Raw genomic sequence first — 15650 nt, 5'->3', positions numbered from 1 at the left:
CAACATTTTATCGGAGGAAATTTGGCAATTCTCGAATGTTCATACGGCGTTCTTCCTTAGCATGGCAGTATAGGCTTACGCCTGCAACACGGTCCAACTTCTAACGGGCACTTTGTTATACATTATAAACGATCGCTGACCATAGTTCGAAATTTTTGGGCACCGGGCACAATACCTGAAGACTGTTATCTGCCGATAACCGAAAAATCATAAAAGGAGGATCGATATACTTCTAAAACAAATTGACCATAAAACGAGAGTATTTGAAAGAGTCTGCGAGCTGAAGGTGGCGATGCTCGATGCTTATTACTTGCCGGGTAGTGCAGCAGTGGCGTGGCGTGAATGATCGATTATCGATATCTCGCAATTTGAAGCTATGGTAAAGAATCGATTTCTAAGGTGTTCGCTGCGAACACCCTGATAATCGATCTTTTTTCATAGGTTTGAGTGGCGTATCAATCGATAGATCGCAAACCACGCCACGCCACTATAGTGCAGGTGTTTAACTTAGTTCTGATAGCGAGTCAATTCAACCGGTAAGATGAAGGAATGTTAATTTGAGTTCGGCCCTAAGGCCTGTATGAGTTAAGTCATAGGTGCCGACCGTAGACTAGCCTACTTTGTACATACGGTCGGTGTAAACGTTCTTCCTCTGCTACGGTTACAAAACATTATGAACGTAATTATTCTCATTTCAGAACTGATCCTGAAAGCAAGGCAGCGTTCAGCGAAAGAGTAATCGGACGAAACAAGGATTTAAAATTGAGAAAAATAGGTTTGAAGTTTCATCTTTTCACAAGGTTTGATGAAGAAAATAAATTTTAAGTCAAATTTTCATGAGCAACGTACGATTTAAAATTTAAAGTAGGAGAAAACACGGTCATAGACGAACACAAAACCATTGATGTCTCGATTTGGAATCATTGGTAGCGAGATACTTTGGTTTCCCTTTCGGTATACGTTGCCCAGCTACCCTTTCGTAAACTTTTGCAAAGTTATATTCTTAGTCTCTTCTTCCTAAATTTTCAATTTCTGTGGACCATATACCTACACACTCGGACCTCTGCGGACTGACAATGAGTAAAAAAGCCACGCGTTATCCCTGAATAACACAACAGGAGATTAAAGATACGGTAGGTGCAGGAACTGCAGAAGCTTTTACAGTAAATTAGCATTGCAGGCAAATTTTGATCTTTTTGTGTTGAAGAAAAACAGCATAAAAATTCCGCAGTGAAGAGACAAGATAGAAAGCACTGATTGTTATGCTCAGAAGAAAATGGGACTTTTTCTCTCCTTCTTGGATGCATGATACCAGGTAGCACACCCGATGCGTGTGGTGAAATCAGTGACCCCTCAGTTCGGTTTGGTATGGATAGGCAACTAAACTAACTGCCTGGCAAAGCGGAGGGTATCGTCAGACTTTGAAGGCGCTCTAGCCCGAGTTTGTAATTAGAGGTTATTCATCAATGAAACCTTTGAAGATTATTGCAATTTGACGAGTTGAAACGCATGTCGCGTGTAAATTGCCGGCAATTGCTGACTGTCTGCGAAAATTGTACAAACAATAAGTCATAAGAAGCAATCCCGCTACAATTAGGAACAAACGGGTGTTTAGTAGTTAACATACAACAAGTCCTTTCAGCTCATCTGCTGAGGCCATTTGTTCAGAAAATCATGGTAACAATGAACGGGAAGAAACGCTATAAAAGAGGAGACTTAAATTTATATTACATGAAAGAAACAAAAAAATTACTCTTTCTCCGTGAGCGGAGAAACTCTTTCTTCGTGGTGAACTCTTTATTACTCAAACGTTATTCCGATTTACTTTAGATTCAATACTTCATTCTATGAAAAAACGAATAATATTTCTGAGGGAAATTGTTAGCTGATAAATGCGAGAAAAAATGCCCGAAAAACGTTAACATACGGCGACGCATTTCGAGGAGGGACATACATCGGCCGCGCAGCCCTAACCAACAAATAATGGAGGTGAGAGAGTGGATTTCGAAAATGATAACCGTAATCTTGTTGCTTGAAAAATTAAAACCACATGGAGGTCGAGAAGCGAAAAGAAAAGCAGAGGAGGAAGGAGAAGAAGAAAAGTCATTACTTCCGAAGTTTAAAGGATAAACACTTTTACTAGTACCACGCAGCAAAATCGTGACCCCCCCCCCCTCCCTTCCCCGAAAATGGGGCCGCAAAAGACACCTGCGGCCCACGTACGAATTAGCCCCTGTCAACACGTGATGTGAATCAATTTCTCGAAAAAAAAATTAAAACACAATAGGAGAAATATTCAAAGAATAAGCTGCGTGCATTTCCACTCTTCACAACATGCGGTGCAAGATTTGCCCAGACGCGAAAAGGAGTACTTACGGTGTTTGAATCCCGCGGAGAGAAGATTCAACGAAAAATTTCTCATGGCGGACGCTTGATAATACTCGCTGTGATTCTAATCTTGTCCTTATCCTTCTCTCTTCCACTTCTTCTTGCAAAAAAAAAAAAGAAAAAAGAAAAAAAAGAAAAAAAAAAGGTTCGCCGCTTTCTCACTTTTAAAAGGGGTTAAAATCCGACTTTATGACGTCAACGGGTTAAAATACGCACAAGAGGGGGGGGGGGGGGGGAATCGCTACGGTTAGACAAACTTGGGTGCGCGACACATCCACGGATTCACGGAATAGTCTGAAGAGCAACGGAGTCAGCGGAAATTCTCGGGGATTCTTGGCTAGGAACGTGGACACTCGCCATGATATGCATCCAGAAATTCGAGGAGGATCGCACATTTGAAGGAGAGGGCGAGGAGCTGAAGCGATGTTATCAGGGCTCGCTGAACTCCGGCGCGAAGGAAGACATCGATGGCAATTCAGACGGATGACGGACGGCGGAATCTGTTCCAAAGGCTGTCATGTCGGGGGGCAAGATTCCGATTATGAGCAGTGGGTAAGTAGGAAAACGGAGCAACCGGTTTCAGCCGCCGCATCGACCCGTCGCTTAAAATCGACCGCGTCTCCATAAAAATAGTATTTTAACGAGAAAAATTTGCCAAGTTAACCGGGGCCTTGTCACTGATTTTCAAAGGATTTAATCAGCGCGTGAGGTATCATCTAACGCTAACCCTGGTAGGGAAGAGCGCCGTATGAAAATTCGAGAGTTGCAAAATTTTACTTGATGAAACATGTATTTTTGACGAAATTTATACATACTTTACCTTGAAACTTTCAGGAATTTTAGACTAAATTCCGTACAAAATTGTGTGAAAATTTTGGGGAAAAATAGTCACAATTCACTCAGTAAATTATGTATTTATCGAAGAAATTTGGCAACGTTTGAAAGTCCATACGGCGTTCTTCCTTAGCACTGCAGGACGGATGTTTATAAATAGTGCGGTATCGGCCATAGGGTGGCATGATATATCGATAAGGACCTCTTGATACAGCCTCATATCGATTGAGCGACACCTAGGTACGGTTGAATAAGTCATGATCATAAATAGGCAGTTCGTTATACAGGGTGTTTCGGTAAAAGAACCGAGGATAGATTGTGGGATACCTTTCTTGCGCATTGGGTCAATTAGCGAAGCTCGTTTCGCTACTGGTCGACACAAATTCTCCTTAATTTTGTACAACTTTGATACCATATTTGTCCGCATTAACGATGCTAGACGTTATGATTCCGTTTCTTCCATGACTTCGTAGATTACGATAACTATTGCTTTTCCAAGACATGTAACCGTATCAGCGCAATCTAGAGGCGGACCTCTGGATTCACCCTAATTATGAGAATCAAGTGATTCGGAGAAAGAAAATCGCCCTTAGCTTCTCAAACGACAGTTTGAAATACCATTTTTACTGGCAACATGGATTACGTATGGAATTTTTAGGTATCATACGAAGAAAAAAATGTTGATTTTTGGATGGAAAAAGGGTTCTACCTACAGTACCTAGGTACCTGTCGGCGAGAGTATGGAAAGCTCGCTTTATGTAGGGCTTAGGGCCCAAAAGGGCAGCCGGCCTTAGCCGACCAAGAATGTTCATAGATGAGTGTTCTTCCGCAAAAATGAGTAAATTTATGCAAAAACTAAGTCAAATACGTGCATTACAAATGCTGAGTCGTAAAAATGTAATAATAAATCGTTCTGGATTTTCTGAATTCATAGGTTGGCTGCCCTTTCAGACCCTAACTTTATTCGCAGAGGCATCGGTGAAGGCTTGATGGATTTTGAGAGTTTCACACCTGTCCATACTCTCGCTATACAGGTACTCTAGTTCTACCATGAAGTATAGTGTTTAAAGATTTTCCTCTTCAACTGACATTTATTTGCCAGAAAAATATCGATGGCTAAAAAGCGACACCACACATCTCTATATTGCGGCGTTTTAAAAGCTCAACTTCTGCTTTAAATTTTTGAGGAGGAACAAGTCACCTTCGTGACCTGAAATTCAAACGGAATATTCAACTGACGGAGAAGGAAAATCAAGGAAGTTTCCAAGAAATTATGTAGGCTAATTTTTCATGGAAAATGTGAAGTATGACTGTAAGTCTACAATGTCGCAAACAAAGATGCGTCGTCTCGCACGTTAGCCATCGATATATTTCCGCACCATTTCACGATACAATAAAACGATAAAAAGACTATTCTATCGATCGTATAAGTACTATAAAAATTGGTAAAAATGAAGAAGTTATGGCGAGAAAGTTTCCGACTTTAAGAGGAGCGCGTACAAAAAAGAAAAACTGAATCAACTATACATACATAAACTCGAATGTTCAGACGAAAAAAATGAGCTGAGGTGTTCAATTCCCTGATAAAAATTGGCAGTAGAATCTGTGTTCCAAAATACCATAGACCTACAGCCGGCTGTAAGATTTCCAATAGCTTCTATAGCCGGCTACACAATTTCTTATAGCCGCAGCCGATGGCGATTAAGCCAGGCGATAAAGTGTATGCTAAACGTTACTAATTACGGATGCTAGGACTTAGTGAGTTTTTCGAATACTGCTCTCTTTTTGGACCGTAGTATCTTGATTTATTTTGCGAGGAAAGCTCCGTACTTTTGATGGATGCCTGCCATTACCAATATATTAGTGCGCCTTCAGTTTTGTGTGATGCTGTGCAATACCTCTGGTGTGAAATAGTTGCTTCAAGCGCCGTGGCACGCTGCGGCGCGGCAGGCGGGCAGCCGCGCATTGGCGCCTACAAACCTAACAGGGATACTTCACGCGTTGCGCAATGCGTGAAGTATCCCTGTTAGGTTTGTAGGCGCCAGTGCGCCGCCGCTCCGCTTTGTCTTAAGCTCTAATATTTAATCTCGTGGAGTCAGCGTTGTTCAACTCATGACTTTGAAATGTTTGCAGACTCTGTATGGATTATTCTCATTTTAATTGATGGAAACAAATATGTAGTATAGGAAAATATAATGTGCGTTTTGTAAATATTAAGGTGATTCCGTACAAACTTAAGGATTTACAAAGCACACGAGTTTCTACACAATTTCTTATAGCCTTTTATAATCGATGGCGAAAAAGCAACAGCCAGGCGATAAAGTGTAAAACCCGGCGATAGGAACTATAGCCCGGCTGCATAATTTTTTATCGCTTCGTATAGCCTGGCCGTATGGTTTTCTCCGCATTCTACAGCCAGCTGTATGATTTTCTGTAGCCTCCTTTAGTCGGTTATAAGAATTCCTATGGTATTTTGAAACGCAGCTCTTACCGCCAATTTTTACCAGGGTTTTGTCATAAAAAAAGCTTGAAACTAGTTTACTTGGAACTTATTGATTGTTCAATTTCCGGAAACTAGTTACGGTGGCAGCCCACTTTGCCGTGATTGTGAAACGAAGCGAAGCGCCTTCAATTTTTCGCATGCAACAATGGCATCCGTTAAGCAGGAATAGTTGTATCCTACGTTTCGATTGACGTGAAATGTTCCTGGAGGAACTGAATGCGTCCCATCTTTCACGGTGACAACGTTGCATTCTTTTGAAAACAAAAGTATAGCGCGAACAATTTTCCATTTCATAAGAGAAAAAGTTCAGTAAGAAAAGCTAAAAACTTGATTTGTAGCACTCCTTTGTAACTAAACGCATCTTAAGGCACTTAAAATTAATATGTTTGAAAGAGGAGTTAAAATATTTTGATGTGAGTAAGTTCTGTTGATTCATTTTTATAACTCTCGCTTTTGCTTTTTGGAGACGGCGTTTGAACGATTTAATCGAAAGACAGAGGGATATAAGAAAGGATGAAAAGCATAAAGAATGTGGAATTATGAGCTGAAGAAATTAAGATTCCTTGCATGCTGCGCGAGAGAGAATTATCTCAATTACAGTCGTACCGCACTGGAAAAAAAAAACACATTGGATCCAGAGTCCAAACTCTTGAAAACATTGACAAGAAAAAATACTCTTGATTCAATCAGATTTTTGCTTGAATCAAAACGAAATCCGCTTAAATTAAGAGGCTTGGTTCTTGATTTAAGCTAGATTCTGACTGAATCAAAAGTACTTTTTCTTGTCGATGTTTTTAAGAGTCTGGACTCTAGATCCAATGTGTTTTTTTTTTCCAGTGCGACGCTGTGCCTTCTTTGTAACTATGAATCGATAATCCTTTGAAAGACAATTGTAATGTGGTTAAGGAGTTGGATACAATTTGCGACTCACCGATATGAAATCCGAGATATTAAGGAACTATCGGCACGTTTTCACAAACATTAAAATTCGCCAAACAGCACACCCCAACTGTTGAGTTGAAAGAACAAACTCGAAGAAAGCGATTATATCCAATCGATTGTTCTAACTTTTCTATCGAGAGAGGAATATCCTGAGAGAGGGTCACTACAGCAGAAACATACACATTTGGGCACTCCACATCCGCACGACTTGAAAGCGAGAGTCACGTTCGGCACATCGAAAATATATGGGAATTTTTTTCAAAGACTTGAATTCATCCAGCCGAGGGGGCAGGCAGGGGTAATTGGCCGGTCAAATTATTTAAAGTAGTCTGTGCACAATGAACACACAATGTCGGAGAGGGAGACGACGAAAAGGCGAGATGAATCATCGCCGAAAGGACGACGAGGGAGAGACAAGATCAAAAAAGAGATAAAGGAGAAAATAAACAGAAAGATGAGTTGTTGCCACACGGAGCAACGATGTCCCCTTCGAAGTTAAAATGATCCATAAGAGAGGACCACTCTTATCGTCCGAATATTTTAATCTTCTTGGATTTCCATTCTTTCTGAGGAAATATTTTTTTGATGCATGAATGCTTCGTTGCTCGCGAGATGCGCCAAAATATTGGACTGCATTTTTGCGACGAGGAACTAAATTTCTGGCTTATTTCAGAAACAACATTCATGCCATTATTTTCTCCGTGTGGATAGATGCTTTTATAAATTAGCCAGAAACGGAGCCGGTTTTAGGTTTTTGCCGCCCGGTATCAAAAAAATGTTTGCCGCCTCCACCACCTCCCATGCAATATCTTATCGAAACACGCGATACCCACGAAATATGGCGAGGTTTGTGAGCTTGAATTACCGCACATTTTCTCTTGTCAAACATTCCAAGAGGGATTTTTTTTTTGAAAGTGAAAACGGTCACTGACAATGAGCTTCATTCTGGCTGAATGTCTTGAAGAGGAATAAAATTTCAAATTATTCCGCGGTTTGATCTTTGTGTGACGGATTCCTTTCTATTAAACTAGGTCCTTTTGTGATTTGGGTACCTGCAGGCTGATCATTTAAATTGAAAGGCAATCGACAAAGCAGTAGACACAGAAAACAAAGGAAAATTGGAGCGATGTTATTGGTGGAATAAGCGGGTGGTTGCAGCGCCAACAAGAGACCCTATAGCTATGTAGTCCATCATGTTCTGCGTTTGTCTGTAGGAACATTGTTTCAATCAATGGGATCTCCCAATTTTCCTTTTGTCTTCTTTGTCTATAGCTTTGTTTATGAATTTCAATAATCAGTCCCCAGTAAGCAACTTGAGACAAAGCCCAAAACACGTCTCACCAATACCTGACGCGGGTGAAATCGACTGTACCTAACTAGGTGAAGTTTGGGTGGATTTGGGCGCAGCAGAGGTGTATTCAACCCATTCAAGTTGAAAGTTGTGAAAGCAGACACACTTCGGCATCTGCAACTTCTCGGCTGTTTATACAAGCAAATTCGCGCCGCTGCAACTACTTTAGACGTTCAAAACGAAGAGATACATCGCATCGGTTCGTTACCAACCTAAAATGCAAACTCAAGGGAGATGTCATCCCCATTTCGTTAATTTCAAAATTGATCGGAGCATTTTTTTTTCACGAAAACGGCAACTGGGGATCCAGGAGCTTTTGGATGGTTATTATCAAGCGATTGACGAATGGTGACTGGAGCTTATAAATTAGATTAATTTGGATTCGCCACTGCTTAATTTGATTGGCCGAGACAGGAGTGATAAGATTGACATTGGCCCTGACGGCCAGTGGTCAGGTCACTCATTGGATTGGGCTGGGCGATGAGACTGGCCGGTTGCTGTCCTTCTGCCGTGCTAAGGAAGAACGCCGTATTAACATTCGAGAGTTGCCAAATTTCCCTTGGTAAAACATGTATTTTTGACGACGTTCATGTACATTTTTCTTGGAAATTCTCAAATATTTTAGATTAAATTTCGTACAAAATAGTCTGAAAATTTTGGGAAAAAATATTCACACTTTTCCCAGTAAATTCGGTTTTTATCGAAGGAAACTTGGCTACGTCTAAGGGCTCATACGGCGTTCTTCCTTAGCACGGCAGTCCTGTGGTTTGGATATGATTCCTACTTATTCGCTTTGATTGACGAGGAGCGACAAGGTACGGCGTGCACAGTGGATCGAGTCGATAGGAGAGGTCGGACAAAATTTGGAGACTTTAAACGCTTGTAACTCCGCTGATACAAAACTTTGAGGTTCTAAAAGTGGTCCCATTGGTTTTCTCGTGAAATTTTCGATCAGAGACACCCCATAAAATTTAAAATACCACGAAATAAACATCGAAATTTGCAGTTCTAGTGAAAAATTTCATGTCCGACATCTCTAATCGACTCGATTCACTGTGCGGCGTGGCTCCCAAACTACGATAATGGACTCGACTTGATGAGCTTTGGCTCGGGTCAATTCTTCAATCGTTGACCCCTGCTCCTGCGAATTTCCCAATTCGGATGAAAGCTTCCGACGAACACTTGCGTGGTTTCCGCAAAAAAGTATTTTCTCAACTAACCAACCATCCGATTCCGCGTTGTGGCAGGACATAAAGGAGAGAGCTTTTTTCTACACTTCATTCAGGGTTTAGAAAATAAAATTTCCTGGCATCATCTACCCCAAATTACCTGACACATTTTGGTCGAATCCCCCAACAATGGACTACTAGACAAGGTACGAATTTAAGCATTCTGATACATGTTTCTTAACCAGAATTTCACGCAGAGCACGATTCGCGCAACGAAAGTTAATGAAACAAACTCCAAACGAAGATGTTAACGTTTTTATTTCACATTGGTTACGAGGAATTTGAACTGCCCTCTGACAAAAAACTCAAAGCTTTATGTGAGTCAAATCGCGTACTACAACGGTTTCAACAAGCTTTTCAATCGATTAATGTTCATTTCCCACCATGTGTTATTCAAACTATAAGCAATTTGCTACAGCTAAGCCAAAGCGTCAAGATTGAGGTTGTCAGATTTTTATATCGCAGAGACCGTCATGATAACGTTTAACGCACGATGTGAATCACGCAGAGCATTGAGTTTTCATGAGCGGCTGGCTTGAATTCACGTATCAAGAATCATTAAATATCTTTGGAAGGAGTTGATTTCGGTAATTTTCGTTGTGCACGTCGTATTTTACGTGAAATTTTAGTTAAGAAACATGTATCAGAATGCTGAAATTCGTACCTTGTCTAGTGGTCCATTGACGATATACGGAATGGTTAAAAATTGCCGATTTTAAGCCCGGACATACACAATTTGTTGTTGGAAAAGTCAAACACGACCCGGAGAGGAAATAAAGATAATTTAACGAATTCTTCCTGATGATCACTAACTGAGGAATCTTATTCATTGCTGGATTAACATGACGACGGTAAAACTACCAAACCACGAATCTCGGTTTAAGACGTTGCAGGCTTCCTGACATACTAAGTATTCATTTTGTAAATGGAGAACTATTCAAAGTCAATACTTGAAAACTTTCGTGGTTTTTCCTCTCTGTTCAGGGCAAATCCTGAGATAACTTCAAGGAATGATGCTGATTTGTTATCCTTTAAAATATTATAACAGGAGCGGAGATTTTTAAACGAAGCAAACGAGATACGTGGTTTGGGAATTTCACCGTCAATAAACAAAAACCCTCTCTATTCAACTTCGATTTTTACATCCAACTGCACCGTTAGTCATTCATCGATTGGAGTACACTATGCAATAAGTAACCACTATTTCTGGCCCATTTTAGAGACAACATATTCATTGGTTTCCCTGCATTGTTATTGGCTTCCCTTTGCAGATACGTGCTTTTATGGGAGAGCGGAGATAGTGGTTCTTATTGCAAAATGTAATCTGATTGTAAGTCTGTGTTAGGAGAAATTTTCTCAAATTGTAAGTTGAAGTACCTCCGAAAAACTAAAAGAAAACGTTGAAGTTATGACGATAAATCTATGAATCTCGGTATTATTAGCGAGACTAAAAAAGTTCGCTCGAAATATAGATTCAGCGTAATTTTTTGCACTTGTGTTTTGAGATCTTTTCGAATATTTCAGTTAGGGTTACAAAAAGTTGAAAAGAAAAAACCGAATTTGTTTCAAAATAATTGAATCAGGGTGCCTAGTATTTTTTAATTTTGAAAAATCCTGATATTTTCCTGATATTTTATAAAAAATTCCTGATTTTTTCATTTTGGAAATTCCTGACATTTTCCTGATTTTTCTCCGGAAACAAAGACGGAGCGACGACTCCTGGCACGGTAGGCAAAAAGCAGTAAGACTTCTCCGCTGAGGAGATTCGCGTAAGAAAAATTCCTTATAAGATGTCCGATTTTTCCGATTTTCCTGATATTTTCCTGAATTTTTCTTGATCGGCCAAAATTCCTGATATTTCCCGGTTTTGCCGGTTTTTCCTGATGCTAGACACCCTGTTGATCTTCTCTAGATGTAACCAGCTGGCGAGTACTCCAAATATTCCATAAAGAGAAATCTATTATTAGTGAAATCTTCAGAAAAATTAAGCAGCTTTTGAGAGGAAATTCCGTTCACTGTACTATTTGGCTTTCATTTGAACGTATTTATGCTAAAAGGAACTATATGTGCATAGGATTTGCGTGCAGTATAGTTCCTTTTAGCATAAATACGTCCAATTACGTACGAACTCTAGCGAAATTATAATTAAAGAGCTCGGAAGCAAGAAGCCGCAGAGGCGGAGCGGAGCGCGCTTGCACGTAAAGTGCCTTCAAAACTACGTATAGACTACAAGCCATACACACAAAAAGAAATCATATCAATTCAAGGGGGCGCGGCGCGGCACTGCGGCAGGCAGGAGCATCGAGTTAGGCGCAGTAGATCGAAATGAACTTGGAAGTTGGAGATATGGCGAGGACTTTAATTTGAATATTGACGATATTATGTACACTCCTCTGGTACACTCACTTCGGCGATGGGGAGGAAAAAAAATAAGTTGTGATCGAAGCCGCAAAATTTCCCCATTTTTGGAGCATTTCCTCATTGAGCAAAGAAAGAAAAGTAAATGTTGTGACCCAGAGAGTAAATAATGACGCTATAGTTTCTGTTTGTTCCCATTTTTTGCCTTAAGAAGAAGGAAAATAAAATCTTCACACATTCGCGACTTACAGATTACAAGGAAATGGTGCTGGTTTTTTCAAATTTGTTTACTCGAAGCGCATTTTTGATATTTTTGAGGACTGCAACTGATTTTTGCTCCAAAGAAATGTCTGCATCCCTGATGAATACTTTAGTAATGTTCGCTTTCTCACAAAAGAGCTATTTTGGTTTTGAAAAAAATTATCAGACTTGACATTAAAAATGCGATGGAATTATATACAGCTTTTAAAAAGATATAAATAATGTCTCAAAACAACTGTCCATTGACATCACTCTCAAGAACTATGAAAGATATTAACATGTGGTTTATAACTTATAGTATTCTTTGAATGCTTTCTATTAATTAAATCAGTGATGGCAAAATTTTGATTCACTTTTATGTATACTTTTTGACAATTTTTGTGTTGCTCCCTGATTTTTTCTTGAGAACTTTGTGTTTCTAATACAGTACACTAGTTTTCCTATGTATTCCTAGTCGATTTTGTGGGGAAAACATTATCAAAGCTGTTTTTTTACGTTACAAAGATAGTTCTCTGTAAAAACCATGCATGATTTAACTCGCAGCTTTTTTCACCATACAAAGCCAAGAAGTGTTAAAATGCTTTCCTTTGAGCCGATCGATCAAGGAGAGTATGCCCCACAATACTGTACAAAAGTTCTTAAATTTTAAGAATTCATCAATTTTTGTCTAAACTGCACGATAATTTTATGTTTAGATATTTTATTGGTGTTTTTCTCAACTTTCATTTCCATTAAACGTGGTTATGCAAAAGAATTATTCAATCCTGGTTCTTTACTTCTGCATGATTTTCTAACTTCTATACCAACCTTCCCAAGTTCATGCTTTAGTAGAGTATCTTCTGACCTGTGTCTCCTTTTCCATCCTAAAATGTCTTTTCAGGGTTCAAGGGATATAGCACCGTTCCAGCTCAAAAATTACTATGCTGGGTATTTTTTTACAAGAAGAAGACACCGCAAGATTTAATTAAGCACAAAAATCAAGAAAATTGACCTGATGAACTCTATAAAAAGAGATTACAAAGGGTCCCTACCTATTTATTTACATAAAAAGATACCCTTTGGGACCATCAAACAGATTGCTCCATAAAACTAAGAATCACTTGTCTTATCAGAGCATCCCCAGAGAAATAATAAAAACTCACCTGGGACTTGGAGATTTGGAGAGAGAGGGCAACAGATGAAAAAACTGCTTCATCTTTTGTTCTTAAATTTGTTCTTCAATTGCGAAAGTCTAAGGGACCAACTGCCTTGATTAAATGAAAGCTGGTGATGAGAGTTCAGCCCTTGTTAGATGATCTGAAAAAATTAAATTTGTCTAATTTGTTTAGGGTGCACTAAATTGTACGGATGTTGGCTCTAACATTTTTTAAGTGCATAAAAATGTCTGCGCTTTCACGCTTCAGTGATCTGATGTGAGCAGAGAGTAAGTACATATCAGTACCGCAGAACGAGAGGGTACCTAATTCCATTTCAGTCTTTCCAAGATATAAGGGAAAACCGCGCATCAGCCTAATTGATTTCAATGTAAATCGCAATTTTTGAAATTCCTTATCTCATAACTGGCGTAAGATACGGCTACCAAATTTTCCACACACACAGAACTGTTAATAAAGATTTTGAAAATGCAAATAATTTGATTTTTCAAAAAATTTGAGTTAGGTACCTTTTGGTTCTAGGGTACCGATATGATTGATTGATGAGTATGATCACTCAGCATTTCGGTAAAGGTTGTTACAGTCATTATATTACAGCAATACTTAAATCAGGGATTTTACTGAGAGGAGAGCATTTATGGAAGATCTCTCGTATTAAGGTAACTGCATTTAAAGTTTTATTTCAGCCACAGGATCCTCACATGTTTGTGACCTGGCCAACCAAAATCATTCTTTTGTGATATATGTGAGGTTGCAAAAGCCAAGTTAAAGTACATATCAATGGTGTAAGTCTGCAAACATGTATATCGGGTTGCAACGTTGTAGACTTCCTATTCACACTTTATTTTTTAAATGAAAAAGTACTCAACGGCTATTCTTAAAAACTGCTGAGATTTTTCTTCTCTGTACAAAAAATATTCTGCAAAAACGTTAAGGAACAACGTCGATTTGTTCTCTTTTAAAAAAATAAAATAGGAGCGGAGATTTTCAAACACCACAAACGAAATACGTGGTTGCGGACTTACACCGTCGATGTGTGCTACAGCTCAGAGTTCATACAGTTCCAATAGTGCTACCAGTTTCTGGGAAAAGTAGTTCTTTCCATGTTTATCACCATTCCAAAACGAGCGGAGCCAATGGAGGAATTCTTTTGAGCACCTTTATCTTTGAGTGTTAGTTATTCAATCATTTTCATTATTTTACTCATTTCATTTTACTTGAAAGCCAAATTGGAGAAAGTTATCAACCATTATTTTTATTTGGCCCAAATAATACTAAAAAACCATCAAACATATTTTCTTTCATCCATGCCTGAAAATATTGTTCATGATTACTTAGGCCAATGTCTTTAATGAGATTTGTCGCAGAGAAAAGTCTCACTTACAAAGTTGAGACAAATATTGAATCGTAGTACCAAGTAGGGTCCTTGACTTTACTTGAAGAGATCCAAGATCAAGTGATGGAAGAGGAAGCGAAAGCAAATAATGTGATCCTCTGTTTCCACTCAATTGTTCCCATTTGTTAAATTTAAATAATTTTTTATTCGTTGATCATGTTCAATTATTACCTACTTTAACCCTGTTTAAATACCTACTCAATTATTACAAAGTCATTTTCCCATGGACACTTGTCGCAGGGACGTGAAAGCTTCCTCCTGGAGAGACAGAAACAGAGATAAATCCCTCCATTCGATCCTGCGACAAATCTCATGAAAATGTCCCGTGGAGAAAAGGCCTCATTGAGTAGCCAATGAGTACTTACGCTGTTTCAATGATGGTTACATTGAAGCAACTTCCTAAGAAGTACCCGTAATCTATGCGCAAGATAGATCTTCTTATCAATCCTGTTTTGAGCTTCATAGTGCTTCACTTCATCTTCCTTGACTGTCCCTCAGAATTTATTCGGATTTGGGTTTTCTGCCGTCCACATACTTGTTCATTTAACAGCTACTGACAGTGCAGAATATGGAGGCTGATCTTTTACAGAATACATTGGGGTGGAGTTATGCCAGCGTGCAAATCTGTAATGATTTTGTAAGAAGTAAACCAGCGTCCTGATTGTCATTATGGGATGAACGGCAACTCTCTGCAAACATGTGAATTATCAAAGTATTAATGAAATCCTTTGGATCTAAATTCATTAAGTTTTTTCATAGAGTCAACGCCAAATTAGTTTATGCACTTATAAACTGCGACAGTTGATTGTCTGATGTCACTTTTACAAGTGAAGTAAATGAAAGAATCAATAAGGCAGATCTTCTGTCACAGTCTACAATTTTGTAAACTTATTTGGGATGGACTTTAAAGGTAATGAAGTTCAGTCTGTTTCTGACGCTTTGGGTTTTTTTTCTTTTTTTTACTCTATCTTCTGGCAGAGCAACTGCCACAACAAGCAGTTGTGGAAACCCTCTTTTGACATTCATATTTGACGAGTTATTACAGGCAGCACTTTGACGGTGTAAGACGGCAATCACATAATTCGGTTTAGGACATTGCAGACTTCCTGTAATACCTTATTTTTTAAACGGAAAGCTACTCAGCGGAAATTCTTCAAAACTGCCGTGATTTTTCTTCTCTGTGAAAAGAAAATTCTTCAAAAATTTCAAGGAATGATGTCAATTTTTTCTCCTT

General features: G+C 39.1%; 1 protein-coding gene across 3 annotated transcripts in view; it reads right to left on the bottom strand.

The window, feature by feature from the left end:
* Nucleotides 1-15650, bottom strand: part of LOC109037373 (putative inorganic phosphate cotransporter) — a 37121-nt gene that overhangs the window by 21032 nt on the left and 439 nt on the right. Inside the window, exons 2-3 of one of the 3 annotated variants that reach the window (XM_019051985.2) lie at nucleotides 14782-15105; nucleotides 13009-13162 (exon numbers count right to left, since the gene is read on the bottom strand). Coding sequence is in view for 1 of the 3 variants with exons in the window: in XM_019051984.2 (XP_018907529.2) it covers nucleotides 2377-2422 (46 nt within the window). In the remaining 2 variants the exon portion in view is untranslated. Of the gene's footprint in view, nucleotides 1-2376; nucleotides 2533-6656; nucleotides 7013-13008; nucleotides 13163-14781; nucleotides 15106-15650 lie in introns of those variants that run through there. The other 2 variants (XM_019051986.2, XM_019051984.2) reach the window with 2 other exon arrangements.

Source organism: Bemisia tabaci, chromosome 5 (assembly GCF_918797505.1).
Source record: "Bemisia tabaci chromosome 5, PGI_BMITA_v3".
In the NCBI taxonomy this organism is placed as follows: Eukaryota; Metazoa; Arthropoda; class Insecta; order Hemiptera; family Aleyrodidae; genus Bemisia; species Bemisia tabaci.
This window is presented reverse-complemented; position numbering and strand designations above follow the sequence as displayed.